The sequence below is a fragment of the Chrysochloris asiatica genome, unplaced genomic scaffold (assembly GCF_000296735.1).
Source record: "Chrysochloris asiatica unplaced genomic scaffold, ChrAsi1.0 scaffold00112, whole genome shotgun sequence".
In the NCBI taxonomy this organism is placed as follows: Eukaryota; Metazoa; Chordata; class Mammalia; order Afrosoricida; family Chrysochloridae; genus Chrysochloris; species Chrysochloris asiatica.
In genome coordinates this window covers 5929842-5949830 of record NW_006408630.1, presented here as the reverse complement: position 1 = coordinate 5949830, position 19989 = coordinate 5929842, and the positions used below count along the sequence as shown (strand labels likewise).

Here is a 19989-nt window from a genome sequence, read left to right as displayed (position 1 = left end):
GCTTCCAAGTGTTTTTGGTTGCTATTGTTGTTCACTCTCCTCCACCTTAATGAGTGCTAGAGTGTTGGAGTAAAATGAAATTAAACCAATGTTTACAAAAATATTTTACTATAAATGAAAAATGTTAGCACTACGATTCTGCTAACGTAAAAACCACTTCTAATGTTTCTGTTCACCAAATGATACCTTAAAATTCTTTTCTTTTTTTTAAATGACTAGAGATTTATACAAGTTTGATAAAGAATCATTTAATAAACATAACTTTAAAGTTAAAACATCTTTGAATTATAATGCTCAGGGAAAGCCGTGCATTATAAAAAAGAATATTAAAGGCTATGAGTATACTTTGTCCCCTCAATAAGCCTTCATTAAGTTAATAGCTCCACAAAATGAAGTAGTTAAATATTTATGCGTTTCTCTGATATTTGAATAGGTATACACAGTAAATGTCACGTGCCTTAAGGCAGACTGAAATTGTTTATTGGAGCAAGCAACATTTTAGTATTTTATTTCACATCCCAGTTTAAATCAGATTTATATCATAAATACCTTGACATTTGACTTTAGGTAGAGCACACACTGGTTTTTAAGAGCAGAAATTATGCATTAGTTAATAAAGCCACAGTATCTGAAATGCATTCTCTTTCTTGTATATGAACTGCATTCTTAATTTTAATAGTCTATTTATAAACACTTACGGACTGTTACACCAAATTAACTTGGGAGTGATATTCAAAAGCTAAATCAGAATCAGAATGCATTACTTAAGCCTTAATATATGCTAAGAAATATGCAAAACATACAGTCCATTTAAGCAATTTTATTTCTGTGATGCAAGGCAAGAAAATAAAAAAGGAAAATCCTTTATCCCTCTGAGCTCAGTAAACATCCACATTCTAGCATCCTCTTTTATTGATCTGAGACTCCAATAATACAAAGGTACAATTTATAATAGCACACTGCTCAGGAAACAACTATCAAGCATAACTTTGGATCCCTTTGTCTGTAAGAGTTTTAATCTTGTTTGCTTTATTTTCTGAATAACTCTGGTTGCTTTAAACTCCCTGAGGGATATTTACTTAAAAAGTAAATTTAATGGCATTTTAAATCAATGAGAAAAAATTGGATTTCTTAAAAGATGTGTACAAATAGCTAACCCCATGAGGAAGAAAACACAGTGGTCTCCCTATTTTTTAGTATTTATATCAAATAAGTTCAGATGAACCAAAGCTATACCTTGAATCATGAAATCAAAATAGTATGAGTATTACATAAAATAATGCATAATATATTTTCTTCAAATAATCTTTAATGGGAAATACTTTTTGGAATAAGATACAAGAATACTGAAGTAATAAATGAAACAATTTCTAAATTTAACAAAATAAAATTTAAGAATATATGTTAAAAGAGTAATAAAGAACTCAAAATAAAAATAAAAATGGTAAAATAGCTGTAACATACATAACAAAGTGAATGTTATTTTACTGTCTCTATCATAAATAATAGGCCCATAGCCCAATAGAAACCTAGGCAAAGTTATGAACACATAAGTACATACATCTGACACAAGCAGATGCACATACACACACACACACAGAAATGTAAATTATTTAAGAAACTAATTTGGCAACTAATAATGGTGACGGTTATGCAACATATTTGATATAATTGGCATCACTGAATTTTACACCTAAAAAGTTGACTTGGCAAATTTTGCATTATTTATATTTCTACAATGAAAAATCGGGGACATAAATTTTAACAATCAAAACTTAACAATTCTAGATTTAAGCTATGAGATACTACTGGCAAAGCTTTGCAAACTATAATATGTATGGCTCATGAAAGTAGACAAAAACAGTCACTTATGCATTTTAGGTAGGATTATAAATTAGTATGGCCTTTAGTTTTTGTGTATGTTCTTTTTGTGTGTGTGTGTGTGTGTGTAGCAAAGTTTTAAATGCAAACATCTTTTGATTCAGTTGTTAGACTACTAAGAAACTATTCTACAAACATTCTTGCACACATAATTTTTAAAGAGATGAAAATAATTGTCAACAAAGAATAGGCCAAACAATAAAAGTATTTCATACAATAAGTCATTCATGAACGTGCAAAGCAGTAAAAAATTATTCATTTTGGAAATATAGAATTATAAATAATGATAATTGACTGTGTGTTTTAATTTGGATGTTCATGTTTAATAATCAGATTAAACACCATTCCATAAATTGTTTAAAGTACACTATGTACAAACCACAAAAATTAGAGGAATATCTCTGTGCAGATATAAGAAATCAAAATGCAGAATATGCGAATGCTATGCTAACATTTCTGGCAAGCAATAAGGGTGATTATGTAAGAAAAGTGGGATGAAGACTTATTTCTTATTGCATGAATGCCCTTTAATTGTACTTTGAAATATAATAAATACAGGAGCTATTTTCATAATTATTATAAAACTCAACATATAAACATATTAATTTTTTAATTTAAAATTATTGCATGTTGTAATATCTAAAACCTCATTAGTACCAAAATCCAATTTTAACAAATAATTTTTATTATTTCATATAATTTTTATGGTAAAGTTGTATTTGGAGTCATCGGGTAGTACAAAGGGTTAAAGTACTTGGATGCTAATGGGCAGGTTGGATATTCAAGTCCACTCAGAGTCATCTCAGAAGGTTTGACAATCTGTTTCTGAAAAATCAGTTATTCTTGTGGAACACAGATATACTCTGACAAATGTAATGTCATCATGACCTGGAACTGGCTCTATTGAAACTGCACTAATTGTCTAAAGTTATCAACATTTTTTACTGAAATAGTCAAACTGTTTCAACAATCAAAAGTAAATTGGCAGAGGAAAGATGAAGGTAGCAGAAGATACAGGAAGGAATCCAAGAATTAAAGTGAATAGAGGTAAATACTGTTAACTGATAGTATGTGGAGGGAATTGCAATCATTTCAACAAAATAAAGTATATGATTTCTTGAATGTAAAAAAGAAAAAAAAAAAGTTTTGTTCCGTTGGAAAAAAAAAAAATTCCAATACAGCAGTCTTGTCTTGTTCTTTATCACCCCAGACATTACCAGAATGGTACAGGAAAGGTATCCACTAAAAGTTTAAGGAAAAAAAAAAAAACTTTGTGATATTTCTTGATGCACAAGAAAATTCTTTGTTGACAATTATTTTCATCTCTTTAAAAATTAAGTGTGCAAGTATGTTCATAGAATAGTTTCTTAGTAGTCTAACAACTGAATCAAAAGATGTTTGCATTTAAAACTTTGCTACACACACACACACACAAAGAACACACAAAAAACTAAAGGCCATACTAATTTTGATCAAATGTTTTCTACCTCATACTCAAATCCAATGTCCTCATGTTATAAATGTAGGTGGTGGTGTGCTGGGGAGTTGGTTCCAACTCATAGCGACCCTGCACAGAGTTTCTGAGGCTATAAATCTTTACGGGAGCAGAAAGACTCATCTTTCTCCCTTGGAACTGCTGGTAGTTTCAAACTAAGAATCTTGAGGATAGCAGCCCAACTAATAACCACTGTGCTACCATAGCGACTTTATAAATGTAGAGATTTTCTATAAAAGAGTAACTTTGTTCCAAGTGTTTACTAATTTGAGGAATTTACATGGTTTCTGTTAACTGCACCAAATACACAGCTTCAGATTAACAAAAGTCAACATAGAATGAATTTGTTGTTGTTGCTAAGTGCTGTCTAGTTGGTTCTGACTCATCGCGACCCTGTATAGAGTTCTAAGGAGAGGCTGGTGAGTTTGAACTGCCGACCATGTGGTTCAAACCAACCTTGCAGTCTAGCACATTAACCCACAGCACCACACCAGGACTCCATAGAATGAAGTAGTGAACATTTTATTGACTACTGGACGGCAGTTCAAAAGCAACAACAACCTAAAACTTAGCCCTTTTTCAGTACTTCTTTATTTTTATTCATAAAGAAAGGAAGAAAGAGAGAAAGAGCATCCCGTCCTCCAGAGAAATGTAATCTCTAGATAAGTAATTATTTGGAAGTTTTTCAATCCTTCTACATCTTTTCAACAGACGAAAAATAAACAAAGAAAATGTTCCTTATTCAAGTTGAGGGAGGAACTGATGACTGAAATGTGAAGAATGAGCCAACCAATTAGCAGCAAAATGCATACAATCATTAGAGAAGAAGTTGAATTAGTCCCATATTTAATGTCATCTTACATGAGGAAAATAACTACCAGTTTTTTTTTTATTTACACACATGTATTCTTGGTGGGATTGTAGAGTTAGACATAAACAAGAAATATAGCCAGAATCTATATACATTTTTAACTTATACATGAGTTTAATTCTTACTGTTTATCTGTTGAGTTTTAGGCAGCCTGTGGATCAAGGCACACAAAAATTTTATAATCTGAATGTTCAGGTTTCTGTGTTTGCTTGTTTTAATGATAATCAAAGAAAACTCTCATCTCCACTATTAATTTGATTGGATTGGGATTGTGTAAACTAAACTTGCTATTTTGGAATTTAGGTACAAATGTGGTGAACCACCTTCTCTTTCATGTACCTAAATGCATGAAGTTAAATGTTGATTAATGTGCACTCAGAGGAATTGGAATCATTGAAATTAGAACCATTAGTTACTATATCATATTGGGCAACTATTATCATTTAATCCTGACAAATACATTATGAGGCAGGTACTTCAATTACTCCCATTTATGGAGGAAACAAGATGAGAAAGTTTAGCTGATTTATACAAGTTGACACAACTAGTAAATTTTGGAGCCCATATTCTAACACTAGTAAATTTTGTCCATCTTTTTTTGTGGGACCTTGGGTGGTACAAATGACTTGCACTTGACTAGTGAAAACAGGTTACTTGTTCACACCCACCCACCCAGTAGGCCTAGCAATCTTCTTCCTTAAAGATTACAGCCAAGAAAATTCTATGGAGCATTTCTACTCAATAACATATGGAGTTACCATAAATTGGAATTTACTTAAAAGCAAAGGGATTTGGTGTTTCTTTTGTCTGCCTACCTTTATAAATTACATTGCTACCTGAAATTGAGAAAGAATCTGGCCTAGAATCTAAAGGACTTGTTCTCTAGCTGAGGACTCTTCTGTGGATTTGAGAACCTAAGGATATGTCACTTAAATTTTTGATTTCTCATTAGGAAATGGGTATAATTCTGTACCTATAGAATTGCCCTATAAATTTACAGATCTATAGAGAGTATCAAGTATATATGAAAACATTTTTCTCATTTAACACCTTGATAATATTATTAGGTATGATGAAGAAATTAAGCCTCAGACTATTACAATATAATTTTTAGTTTTAGATGCAGAACAAGGAACATGCTTTGTGTCAAAAACTACAAATTATATTGAAACCAGATTTGCTTGATTCTATAGCCTGTGTTCTCTTGACTACTTTTCACTTTAATCAATATAATTAATAAAATAAAATAAAACATTAAGAATCTATAAAACACAAAGTGTTATGGTACCTTAATTATATGCATGAAAGATCTACCAGGGATATGAGTTCCAAATTGATCAACATCCTACAATGTAAGGGATATGCAACAAAGGGAAAGATATAGTACTACTCAAGTTTCAGGCCTTCAGCTTTAAAAGTATCCTGCTCATTCTTTAGTACACTAAACATGACTTTAAGTGATTTGTGTAGTTCATTTTGCAATTATTGTGAAACAGTACATACCCTGACAAGGTATATGTACATAAAGATTTCAATAAGAAACTAGAAAAGTACTTACTTTTTTGGTCTCTGTTTCCTATAGCAATGCTTACCAACACTTTCCAAAGATCCCATCATAGGAAGTAGTAATACAAGTCATTTAATTTCCTTGCACTTATATGCACTAACAAAATGTGCTACAAATAGCACAATAAACATTGTGTATCTTCCAAACAATCCTATGGTGCCAGAATTTCCTTTTACAAAGCTGGAAACTAAGACGTAAAATGACTAAACAACTTGCCTTGTGTCACATACCATATCTAGTAGTACGACTACAATTCAGTTTTAGGTGCAGACTCTTAACCAAGGTTGTTCTATCTCCCAGGATACTGGGGGAGCAAGTTGCAAAGAATCAAAGTTTTTGCCTTGGGATGATAAACCTTTTCTAGTACATGTTCTGAGATACGAAGATGTAGATGTTATGAACTTTTCCTCAAAGCAATGAAAGCTATATAGCACCTTGGTATCTTCTCTGAATTGTTGCCTATGTTCCTAAAATCATCTGCCTATATGGAGCGCTGAAGTCATGACGTGGCGCTGTGGGATAATGCACTGGACCCCATGATCGGTTTGAATCACGGAGGTCTGTGGTAAAAATTCACCAGCCGCTCCTTGGAAACCCTATACAGGGTTTCCATGAGTCGGAACCAACTCGATGGCACTTAACAACGATATGAAGCCCTAGTGTCACAGTGGCCAAAGTGATCCACTGCTAACTGAAAGGGCAGCAGTTGGAACTCACCAGCCACATTTTTTGAGAAAAGATATGGCACTAGGCTTTCAAAAAGATTCACAGCAGTTTTCTCTGACCTACGGCATTGCTATGAGTTAGAATTTACTAGACAGCAGTGGAATATGTAAATTACTCGTGATCCTTAAACTAGTAAAAGCCCTCAAAATAGGTAGAACAAGTAAAATTATACATTGAAAGCACTTGGAAATTATCAAGTCCAATGTTCACATTTCATACATCGTCTAAATATGAGACCAAATTCTTTCAATTCTTCACAAACATTGTAATACATGAATAACAAAACAGTATGACATGAGTTCAAAGATAACTCCTTTGAAACACTAGCAAAGCATAGACTTTTCCAACAACTCCTAAAGATCTCCCCTTTCAGAACCATCTTTGTCGAGGGTTTTCAGTAAGTAGAGAGAGATGTTTTTGTTAAGAAAAACACTGCCCTGACTCTAGATTATTCAGAACTATTTCTGTGGGAGCAGGATGAGTGAAAACAGATAGTCTTTTACAAATGAATGAAATTCACAATCCATCGCTTACATGAAGCTTTGGCAAGATATCTTAAAACTGTTCCAACTCAGTACTACTAAAATTTCTATGACAATGTCTTTAAATGCATTAAAAAATTGTCACCCCACACCTTAAAATCTGTATTTTTCAGAATGAAACTACTTATTATGTTCTACATTTCAGTCTCAATTTGTCTTTTAAATATATCTATGAATAATTAGGCTTAAAGGCAAAAAAAAGAGATACTTTTTGATAATTAACATTAATATTATTAAAGATTTTCATAAGACGTCTTGTTGTATTTACATGGTTGTTGTTGTTGTTGTTGTTGCTGGTACATGGAGTCAGTTCCAATTCAAAGCAACCACATATAGGCTTTCTAAGGCTAAGCATCTTTACAGGAGTAGAGAGTTTCATCTTTCTCCCACAGAGGCTGGTGGACTTGAGCTGCCGACTTTGTGGTTAGAAGTCCATTGCTTATCCTACTGTGCCATCAGGACTTCATATATGTAGGTAATATTGTCTAAATGATTATTTTGATGGTAAAGAAATGGAAAAAACAGTACTGCCAAGTAACAAAATCAAAGATTAATGTTTCTGTGTTCTACTGATATATTTATCAAGTATTTGCTGAGCATCAGACATCTCTAGCAGAAAACAAAGCTTACTATGACAAAATCTATGCATCCCATAAAGCACAGTCTTCTTGTTGTTAAGTGCCATAGAGTCAGTTCCGACCCATAGTGACTCTGTATAGGGTGTCCGAGGAACAGCTGATGAACTTGAACCACAGACCTTGTGGTTCAAACCAACTTTGCATTCACCCACAGTGCCACACCAAATCAGACTAGTGGTATGTATTACCACCCATCTGCCAGTTTGTGTGTTACTGAAATGCTGGAAGCTTTGCCAGAAAAATCATTAAGGATGAGTAGATTCCAACAGAACATTTAAACTAAAATAGTCCTGCAAGAAAGGACTGGTAATCTGCTTTTAAAAGCTCATGTTGTTAGTTGGTCCCTAACTAATGCCTATGAAAACCTTAGGGAACAAAGCAGAACACTGTCCAAATCACTTGCTTTGGAATGCAGAAGGGATCAATCACAAAACGACGACATTATCTCTGATGAAGTAGAGGGCTAATGAGGGTTTGGAAGACTCTCAATGTAACAAATGAATTACCACAATTGTCACAACATTGGACTTATATATGCTGGCAATTGTGAGGACTGGGTTCTATTGTGCATGTTGTTGTTGTTGTCTGCTGTGGAGTCGGTTCCAACTCATAGCTACCCTACAAAGGGTTTCCGAGGCTGAAAATCTTTACAGGAGCAGAAAGCCTCATCTTTCTCCTGCAGAACAGCTGGTAGTTTCGAACTGCTGACCGTGAAATTAGCAGCCTGATTCTTAACCACTATGCTACCAGATTTCCACCAAAAGTTGGAGTCACTTCTATTGCCAGTATGTGTGCATCTAGTGGTATTATCCATATGATGTATTTTTATGTCCAAGGTTTTTTTGGAAATTTTCAGACAGTGTTTTGTCTCATAATTGTTTGTTATGTGCTGTCAAGTCGGTTGCAAGTCATAGCGACCCTGTTTAGGGTTTCCAATGAGTGGTTGATGAGTTTGAACTACCGTCCTTGCAGTTCAAAGTGACCTTGTGGTCCAGATCTTATTCTATAGTGCCACACCAAGACTCTTTACTTCATAATTATCAAGGTCTTGTTTTTTTCTTACTAACCAGCATGATAAACCACCTGATACTGGTGTTTTTGTCTAAGAGTGATTCTTTCCTTCTGGCTTACCTCCAAAAGTAATAGTTTGTATTTTCCAAAATCAATATGATGATTAAAACTCACCATTTAATAGTAACCCAAGTGGTTACGAATCGGGCTGTGAGCCTCAAGGTCAGCAGTTCGAAACTACCAGCGGGTCCGCGGGAGAAAGATGAGGCGGTCTGCTCCCGTAAAGATTTACAGCCTCGGAAACCCTGTGTAGGGTCGCTATGAGTTGGAACCGACTCCACGGCACTTAACAACAACAAGTAGTGTAAATTAAAATTTTTACCCTAGAAGTGTAAACTGAGCAAACACCAAGCCAAAATAGAGTCCTCAGTTTCAAATGCCTTTATTTTATGCGTTAATGCCTTGCCTAGCACACCAAGTTCTCCCCTTCTACTACACAGCCCTTTCCACATTTTAAGATATCTAAAAATAGATATCTTAAAGGAATAGAAATATGTTTTCTAAGCCAGAAGTATATATTTTAACATGCCCATTCTATCCTTTTTCTCACGTATTGTTATTGTTGTTGTTAAGAGCCGTCGAGTTGGTTCCGACTTATAGCAACCCTTACAAAGTTTCCAAGGAGTGACTGATGGGTTTGAACAGCAAACCTTGCAGTTCAAACCGACTTTGTGGTCAATTGTTTATCCTACAGTACCACACCAAGATACCTCACATATAGGAATAAAATATATATAATAAATGCTGACATATTCATGCTGCAATGCCTGAATACTGATACTAGAAAAAATTATAAAATGAATGCTGTGGGCTAATGTGCTGGACTGTAAAGTCTGTTTGAACAGCAAGGTCAGTGATTCAAGCTCACCAACTGCACCTTGGAAACCCTATACAGGATAGCTAGGAGTCGAAACTGACGGGATAGCACTTAACAACAAAAACAATATACATAAAATAGAGTAGTATTTTAGTACAGACTTTATACTAGCTGCAAAAAATTTATGACCCCAGAATATCTTTTATTATATCATATTATGTAACTTGAGTTTCAATTAAATTTATATTAAGGCTAAAAATAATTGACCTAGGTCACAATCTGTTACGGGATGAAAAATCCACTAATATGCTGCCATAGTATAATATCATGAATACAGTGTACTTAGATAACATAAACATATTTTTAGCTGCATCATCAAAATTGGATATTTATGAAAAAATACCAGACAAAATATTTACATTAAGGAGTCACTGGCTAACATACTCTACTGCTCTAGTCCACCCAGTGCCTAGGGAAAAAATAAACAGCTTTTGAAAACTCTATGAAGTTCTGCTCTGACACACAGATTCATTATGTTTCAAAGTCAACTAAATGGTAACTATTTACTGTTTTACTTTTATTAAAGAGGCTCAACGGATGTTCACGAAAACTCATTCAAAGTGAAAGTACCAAAGGATCATAAAACAAGTGAATGCCATAGTATTTCAGGTTAAATTTAATATTACATGAAGGGTAATAGGTTTCATAGAAATACAATGCATTATTCAATGTATTTTAAACAAACTAAAATTTAATCATTTCCCGGTTCGAGCCAGTCTATGTTCATATGTTAAATACAAATATAATCATGAGATAATACAGAAATTACTATAAAATAATCATAAAATATATAATGTTGTTGTTGTTAAATGCCTTTGAGTAGGTTCTGACTCATAGTGACCCTGCATAAGGTTTCCAAAGAGCAGCTGGTGAATTTGAACTGCCAACCTTTCAGTTCAAACCAATATTGCAGTCCAGTGCATTACCCCTAAGGGCCATAATAATCCAAATAGTGTAACTATAAGGAACATTCCACTAGTTCATGAGATACGAAGAGATACAAAACTAAAACAATCCAAGAAATTATCTTCGTATAAATTCCTGGAGTCCTGGTGTGGCACTGTAGGATAAGCACTGGACCACAAGCTTGGTTTGAACAGCAAGATCTATAGTTCAAACTCACCAGTTGCTCCTTGTAAACTCTATAAAGGGTTAGTATGGTCAGAACTGATTCAACACCACTTACCAACAATAACATAATAAAACGTATTGGTAAGTGCTGTGGAGTCAGTTCTAACTCATGGAGACCCTGTATCAGGTTTCTGAGGAGCAATTGTTGGGTTTGAACTGCCAACCTTGTAGTTAGCAGTCCAGTACTTATTCTAAAGTGCCACACCAGGAATCCCAATTCCATATATTCCAGTCATCTCAAAATGTTCATAAATTTCAAGACAGAATTTTAAATCTATCTGAAACTACACATTAATAATAAGCACTTTTGATAATATTTTCACTAATGTCATATAAAAACATATAGCAAGATAGTTTTGCTCTTGTCAATAATTAGTAGGATGAAAATAAGGCAAAGCAAAGCAAGAGTAAAGCAAATTCTAATTGTAGACTGAAAGCACCAAAAGAGCAAGAAATGTATGAACACCAAAAAGATGTTTTAAAAATCACACATTATGCAAATAGAACAAAAGGTCCACTTCAAGAAGCTGTCCATACGTTCTCATTTTTTGTTTTTTTGTTTTGTTTTGTTTTGTTTTGGCAATTACTCACTTTTAAATTTGCACTAAAATAATTAACTCAGAAAACTGTGGTACAAATACGAGCGTTGGAAAAATACAAAGTGAATTTTCTGACAGTTCAAGCCATATGTATAAGCAATTCTGTGGAATTAAAATGGAAGCTGCAGTTGACCCATTACTCAGGTTCCTTATAATGACGTCTTCTTTTCTAACCTTTTGAAGCAGTGTTTATGTCATACTAAGTACTAGCATATATGCTATTGTTGTTGTTAAGTGCCCTAGAGTTGATGCCGACCAATAGTGACCCTTTATAATGTTTCCCCTTTAAAATGTTTATTATATATTTCTTCAGAAAATTGTTTTGGCACTTATCAATGTAGCTCTAAAAGTAAAGATAGTAACTTCGAATTTGTTTGTAGATGAAAATCAAAATAAATATATTACACATCTCTTAAAATAGGAGTTGAGGAAGATATCAAGTAAATTGTTTCTTCTGAAATTCAAATGCATAGAAAAAGAATATTTTACTTTAAAAAATATAACATATTGATTTTTAAAAACTTCTATAAAGCAAATGTTTAATAGCTAAGTATTTATTAGGTACTCAGTGCACTGGGAACTGATTTACACTTTGTGAAGATACAAAGTTAACAATGACATGGCCTTGCCTTGGAGAAGGTAACATTTTACATTCTACTTAGTAATTTTAAAGAATTTCCATACTAAAAACTAAAATGACCAAAACTAACACAATGCTTTCCATTGAATAATACTGGAAAATACAGCTTAAATTCTGATAAAAACTCCTAACACCTTTTAAGAACCACATTCATTTTTTTTTTTTACAAATTATTAAGACCTGCTACAATTAATTTTGTTTGAAAATGTTTAAATCACAATTAATTTTGAAATTTTGACTTTGAATTCAACTATTAATTGTTGTATTGTACTAAAGAGGTATGACTTTGTAACTGACTTGGCAATTCGCGATTTCAATCAATAGAGAAAACTTCAAAAATTTGACTGAACCTTACTATAGTAAAAGAGCTAATATTTTAATGGAATCTAGAGAATACTTGACGAAATCCAGTTAAAGAAGGAGAAAGGACATGTAATTTACCCAATACTTCTAATATAAACAGTTAGCTCTTAATGTAATATAACCTCTGCTTATTAAAAATAATAACAATAATTATCTATTCAAATTCAGATTTTGTTTCCTGTAACAGCATTTGTACTGCAGATTACGTACTTCTATTGACTATTAAAAAGAAGGAAAAGGAAATACACATTCACTGTCTTGAATACTCAATTAAACAGCAACATATAGTGGAGTAATTAAGAAACGGAGTTCTGATGTGGTGTTGTGGATTAATGTGCCAGACTGCAAAGCTATTTGAACTGCAAGGTAGGCGGCGGTTCAAGCTCACCAGTCATTCCTTGGAAACCCTACGCAGGGTCGCTATGGGTCGGAACCGACTCGATGGCACTTAACAACAATAACAACAATTAAGAAACAACTGTATTTTTTCAATTTCCCTAAGATATCCAGAGCTCTGCGAAGTATGAAAGTTAGCAAAGCATTATTGGAAGAGATGATAGATGGATCTGAGATCGAGGCATGAATCAGCATCCTCTTGCCATAATGCCACAGTGCAATGAATGAGTCCGGCACTTTAAAGACTTGAAAACCAAAATATTCTATGTCTCTTCAGCAAGCTGACTGAAGGTTCAAGACCTTAAATAAAAATTGTCGTTAAGTGCCGTCGAGTTGGTTCTGACATAGCGACCCTATATAGGGCTTCGGAGGAGTAGCTGGTGAGCTTGAACCACTGATCTCACGGTTCAAACGAACTTTGCAGTCTAGTGCATTAATTCACAGCACCACACCAGGATAGCACAAAATCTTACCTAACACTAAGCTTTTAAAATTTCATATAGTATCTATATAAATACTTAATTTTTAATCTAAAAACATATGTCAACTAATACCATTCATTGATTCTGTGTCGTATAATTTTTAACATTCTCTTGTAATAATTGAAGTATTAAAGTTTAACTACAAAAGAATTCAATGACATATTTGCACACACAAAATACTATTTCCTTCTTTGAAATGTACCATTCAATATGACAATATTTGCTATACAAAGTTAAAAGATACTGTGTTCAGATAAATGTGTCCATGGTTTTCTTCACACCATAAAATCTTATCATTGCTTTATAGTAACCAAGTTGACTATTTAAACTCTACAATTAGAACAATAACATGTATGTGTGTGTGTGTGTTTGTTATACACATGAAATGTCACTCTTGCAAAATGCAATAAGATTTAGCAAACATCAATTTAATCTTATGAACACAAAAACGAAATCTCAATAATTCATGACTAAAATTTTAAAGACATATATTTTTTCAAAATGATACCAGGGCAATTAATGTTTAAAAGCTGAAAAATAAATTTTAGGATATTCTCTTAGACAACATCGTTTATAACTATAGTGTCCCTGAATGTCTTTATAAAGCAAATTTATAAGATTTTTTTATATGTGGTATTAGAAGAAATAAAAACATTGTTTATAAAAAGTATTGAACATTATTTTTTACTAAACCAATTTTTATTTATAATTTTTCTAATTGGACATCATCTATGTTTTTCAATTTCTCCAAATAAATGTGTTTACAATGTTTTAAAAGATATTCAGTGTGCGCAACAGCTTTATGAAAAAACAATATTTTCTCCAACATCTCCATCTGCTGGCTTGGAGAAAAAGTAGATTTTTATTATCAATTTCTTTAAATTTAATGTTTTTATAATTGTTTTATGAAATGTAAATGCAAAATTATCAAATTATTTTAAATAGTCTAATAGTTATTTGTCAAAGCTATTTCTCAAGCCAAGCAAAAAGAAAATATTTTGAAGACTAAATTAATATAACATTTTAAATCTCAAAACCCTGTGAGATCACTGATATTTGCAACCCTATCAGACACTTTATTTTAAACAAGTTTTAGCAATGAAAATAACATTAAAGTTTATTGGTAATATTTAGAAACTAAATAATTCTTATTATTTTCTATACAATCTGAATATGTAGTATATACACGTGTGCCAATAGATTTTTTGCTTTCACAAAAATCCAGATTATTTTAGTTGCTTTATAAATTAATTTGGCATAAAAAAACTTGAATAGCCTGACTTTCTCACATCAATGAGTTTGCACACCACTCTAGACAGTGTGCACATGAAGGTGCCAAAGCTATAGAGGGGAACAGGTTAGAACCAAAATGAATTACCATAGGGAGAAAACTATTATAATCCTTGACACATAGGATATACTATACAAATATTTATTGAACTAATAGATGAATAAATTAATTTTGAGATTCATCACTGATTTTAAATCTTAAAACATCAGATTTTAGTCTTAACTTATTTCTGGGTTTATGATTTAGAGTTACTTATAGTGGAGTTTTATTTTTGAAAAACAACCTCCCAGAAGAAAGAATCTTAGAATATCCTTCAAAGAAGAAAGGAGAGGCAGGCGGAAGGGGAAGGGGAATTGAAAGGCTTGGGGGAGGACACAGAGAAAAAGAAAGAAATTGGAACTCTATTTCTTCAGGTACCCATGGAAACAAATGGGAACAAATAGGTACTTTCATTATCCCTCTATGACTGTGAGCTAGAAGGATGTGGGTGTTCAGTGTGATGCACACAGTTATTTTACCCAGTTGAGAAGAAAATGACTGCATTTCATTTACATAACCTTAACCTATTCAGTGGATCTCCTTGGATCCTTAAATCAATGTCAAGCTCAGAAGTTCCAAACAAATTCTTCCAAGGAATAAAATTAAGTTAGCAAACAGACACATTTTAGTTTTGAAAATATTATAGTATTGAGCTATCAAAACTCTATGTTAATACTATAACCTTATTATTATATAAGCTTGTTGTTGTTGTTAAGTGCCGTCAAGTCAGTTCTGACTCATAGTGACCATATCTATGGTTTCCAAGGAGCAGCTGGTAAGTTTTAACCACTGACATTGTGGTTTAAACAGTCCTTTAGGTCCAGTGCTTTATCTTACAGCGCACACCCTGTGGAATTTTCTATCGATGAACTAACTAGGAGAAAGAATAAGCTACATTATGGCATTGGTTGATGATACATATCATTTTAATAATGAAACCAAGAGCAAAATTATCTAGATTTATAGGAAATAATGGGAGAAAGCTGTTTTGGTCTCAACAAACATAATATCTGATCCTGCTGCTTCCATTTGATATAGAAAAGAGTTAGACTCACTGAATGAAAAGGCAAGAAAATGAAGAATAAACTTTAGCATGAAACCTTAAACAGGATTTAAATGATCAAGACTCATCTTGACAATTTTCCCACTAGAGATTTCTATCCATTTCTTGACTATTGACTTGGTGATTGTGATTTCCAAAGTATCTTTCTCTCTCACTCTCTGGAAAGAGCTATTTTTATATTTTCTATTATTCTTAGCAAAACATAACAAAGTAAAGAAGGATATAAATACTCCGTTTCATGTTTACAATCTCTATATTGTAAAATTCCTACAGGAATAAAGAAACTGAATCACAAAAGTTAAGAAACTTGCCCAGTCAATGAGTTCAATGTCAACTCCAGAAGATTGTATCTAATGAGCCTCTATTTTGTAATCAACTCTCTTCATCCATCAATAAGATTACTTGCAACATGGGAGGTGCAAATGCCATTATTCTGAATTCCCATATCTACAATTTAAAAATACTTGCAGTTCTTCAGCGCAACTTCTGTTAGTGTCTTAAAGTAAAATACATTAAATAATAATTACGGGATTTAGAGACACACGTTATTTTTATTTTAGCTTAACTTTCTGAGGGAAAAAGGAGTCCTGCACTCTTGAAATCTATGCAAAACGGGTATTTCATTATTCAGGTTTCTCAGAACTATGGACAGACACATTATTTGGTGGTTTAATTTTTGTTTCTGCTTTGTTTTAATTAAATCTATGTGCTGAATATATAAATACATTAATATATATACTTGAATTATATATACACATATATAATTTTTCCTTTTGTCTGTATGTTTTATTTTAATTCAATTTATATTTTAAAATAAATGTATTCACAAATATTGAGACTAAGTAACTAAATAAGTCACCTAACTTAATCTAGTCACATTTTTTATCTTTGCAAGGTCCCAGTATTGAAGTTACTAGAATCAAAAAATATTCATTTTATTCAGTGAGAATATCTGCTATTTTCATAATAAACTCTTCTCATTTTCACCAATAGATAAACTTCTCAATCATTGACTTTTTAAATCTTCCTGATTTATATACCCATGAAGATGTCTTAAGTGTTTTTTGGTCTCTGTTTCTAAAGCATTTCCATCCTAGTATACAATTATATACAGTTAAATAATTAGCACACAAGCATGTCAAATTTGTTATTCATGGTGAAATAAAAGAAACTTCTTCATACCAAATGAATGGTTCAAATCAGGTAGGCAAATAAGTCGAGCATAATAAATCTTCAACAATTAACCTACTACTGTTTTGGTGTTGTTTTTTTAAATGTATTTCTACAATTTTCCAAGGTATTTTTATGGATTTTTTTTTTCAATAATCCACTTTTAGGTTCTTTCTTACTCTGCATCATCATTTGGAAAAAACCAAAACACCAACATATTGCACTGAAACCTTCTTACACGTATTCTTCATAAAGAATTGGTTGACAGATATCTAAAGTGGTCGCAGTAATGCCTGTGTCCTATCAATCAAAGAAAAGTGTTAAGATGCTTCATTCATTCAGGTGACACCAGTTTTAAAATGAGTTGATGATGTTCCAGACTATAATAATCAAGCCAGACTATCGAATATATGGTTAAGGCTTCATATGGGAAAGTGAGATGGCAACCAGTTGTTTGCCTAATGTGGGAACACTGCAGTTGGACTTTTCCTGTGGTAATTTTCCGCTAGCTAGCTTCTTTACTCTATAGTCAAGTGGTGGGGTAAATCATGTTCAAATAAAAGCCCCCTCCAAAACAAAACGCTAACTATGAAAAAACAAAACGCTGAGAACATCACGGCAAGACAGAATCACTTCAAGCCAGTCGCCAGCAAATGATGGCAGCTGCTGGAAGTAGGCAAGGAAGGTACAGTAGCTGCGGCTGCACTACCCACGCTGACGTGGGGGAGGGAGCGCCTGAGCAAGAACAGAGGAACCTTGCCATTGAGCCTAGAGACACCTAATTGCTTGGGTTCTGTTACTTTTTCCGGAAGCCTAGAAAAAGCTTCCTCGTGGGTTGTGAAACACTGAGTGGAGTGATAAGGCTAATATGGAGAACTGCGAAGACTAAAATGGCTGATCAGAGACTTCTTTAAGATTTCAAACTCAGCTAGATTCTTTTCCTCTGGCTTACATAGCTGGAGACCCCGCACGCACGCAAAGAACAAAGCGCTCCAGGTCTGCAAGCTAATCCAGGTGCCCTGGGTCGAATCGCCCCTTTCGACCTGGGAGGCCGAAGAACGAATAATTGACAACACACGCCCACAGCCCCTGCCGGCTCGGCCTGGACCTGCGTCAGCCTTGCTCCTTGCTGTCTAGCGGCCCTCGGGTGGGCGTTATGTAATAGCCCCTATCCCAACTCCAGAGCCATTAACAACTTGCCCTGTCGGGTAGGAAAACGTGGGACTCAAAGTGACAGTAGGATGAGCCCCAACTGGGGCTGCGGATCCAAACCTCAAGCTGCAGCTGCCCTAGCAAGCGGCGAGGCTCAGTCAGTCGGTCCCCTGTGGGATCTGTCCAACAGCACGACAGCGAACCCAGGGGAACAGCGTGTTCTCTGCAGGCAGGGTGCCAAGAGGCGCGCGAGAGGGGAGGGGTGGGGGTGGGCAGGGCTTTTCTTGAAGGAGGTGAGTGCGAGGCCCCAGAACCTAAGAAAGCCTCCCCCAGCTACAACCCTCACACTGGCTTGCAAGTGCGCACGCTCTTCAGTGCCTCTCGCCCACTCTCCAACACCCCCACCAAGCCAACGGGGGTATCCGAAATTGCATCTACATTCTTCCTTCCCCATCACATGCACGCGCGTGTGCAGTCACTCACATCCATACACTGGCACCTACACTCACGCGCACACGCACACACCATCCGGCACTCACACTAGCTGCCTTTCCTCGAGCTGCACCGGAAAGGTATGAATATTCATTACTTACAAGCATTGGTGACTGCGAAGCTGTTTGCTACCTCCAAATTGTCGATGTGGGGTGTCAATCTGAACTCCGAAGTAGAAAACTGAACCATCCCTACGCGAAATGCACTGTATTCCTGATCAGCGCCCCTCGGAAATAGCCCCCCTGCAAAGAACAAACACCAAGCCAGGGAACAGTGTCAGTGCCCAAGAGGGAAAGGAGTGTCTGATAGCCCAAGAGTCTCTTATTGCTGACAGTAGGCAGAATAAACAGGGAACTCTATTAGTGGGGAGTCGAACGCCCAAATGTTACCCAAGGGGTCAAGACAATGATGAAAATCTGAGAGGCCAGTAGGTGGACGGAGACTTTCACCTTTCCTAATAATCACAAGCTTTGCATTCAGACCTCTAAAGTATCTGAACAAACCAGAAAACACTGTTAAGCCAGAATTAATCAAATCCAGGGTTCAGAAATTAGAAGCCCCTTTTTTATGTGTATGTAAGGAATAGCATTTTCTCTTTACTTCAAGCTAAAAAATATCATGTATATTCTAGGCAGTTTAAATCTGGAATGCAGTCAAGGTATGACATAAGTCTACATGACATGAATTAATTTGTCCACTGTGAACAAAGATTAATACCGAATTATGCACAATTCAAAAGCATAGCACAAAGAGTACCTACCTATCTGTATGCTGTTAGAAGAGACGCCAAAAATCAGTCCCCAAAAAACAGGAGAAAGGAGGACAGAAATATGCATAATCTTTTGCATTTCCAAGAAAAGTAGAGCATCCACAAAATACTCTTTTTTTTTTTTTTTCTTCCTTTTCCTCCTCTTCCTTCTTGGCCGTTTTCCTCAGCAAATTAGATCCTCTGCATTTTGAGACAACAATTTAGCACCAAGCTGCTAAAAGCCTTGACTGGATGCAAAAGAAGCCTTATTTCTTAGGTCCTGCTGGTGGTTGCTGCTGCCCTGGGCCCTGTTCCCGCTCCTGAAGTCCAGAGGACTGGTTGGATGCAGTTTTCAGCTGTGTGGCCGCTGTGGTCCCAGTGTCTCGGAATATTCAGCACCCTCCCATGCACTCACACACACTCACCCTCTATCGCGCTCTCTTCCTCTCTCTCACACATACACACGCGCGCGCGCGCGCGCGCGAACACGCACACACACACACACACACACAGAGGCAAGTCAGAGAGGAGCAGGCAGTCCCCGGCGCGCGTGCGCGAGTCTCGGCAAACAGTGGGCGCGCGCACTCACCCCTCCCCCGGCCGGTGACCGGCACCCCGAAGCGCTCTGGCAGTGGGGCGCGCGGGACGCTGAGGAAGCGCGGCTCAGAACCCCGAAGCCGCTGTTCTGGCAGGAGACAGTGGGTCTCAGGAGCTGCCTCTCCCAGCTAGTCCCTCTGACTTTCAGCACCGAGGAC

At 35.2% G+C, this 19989-nt stretch overlaps 1 protein-coding gene across 3 annotated transcripts in view; it reads right to left on the bottom strand.

Annotated features, from left to right (window-relative positions):
• GRIA2 (glutamate receptor, ionotropic, AMPA 2) overlaps positions 1 to 19631 on the bottom strand; it is a 255319-nt gene extending 235688 nt beyond the window's left edge. Inside the window, exons 1-2 of one of the 3 annotated variants that reach the window (XM_006867917.1) lie at positions 19247 to 19631; positions 18588 to 18728 (exon numbers count right to left, since the gene is read on the bottom strand). In XM_006867917.1, coding sequence (XP_006867979.1) covers positions 18588 to 18728; positions 19247 to 19334 — 229 coding nt within the window. In that variant the 5' untranslated portion in view covers positions 19335 to 19631. The remainder of the gene's footprint in view (positions 1 to 18587; positions 18729 to 19246) is intronic. The other 2 variants (XM_006867916.1, XM_006867915.1) reach the window with 2 other exon arrangements.
• Positions 19632 to 19989: the final 358 nt, after the last annotated feature.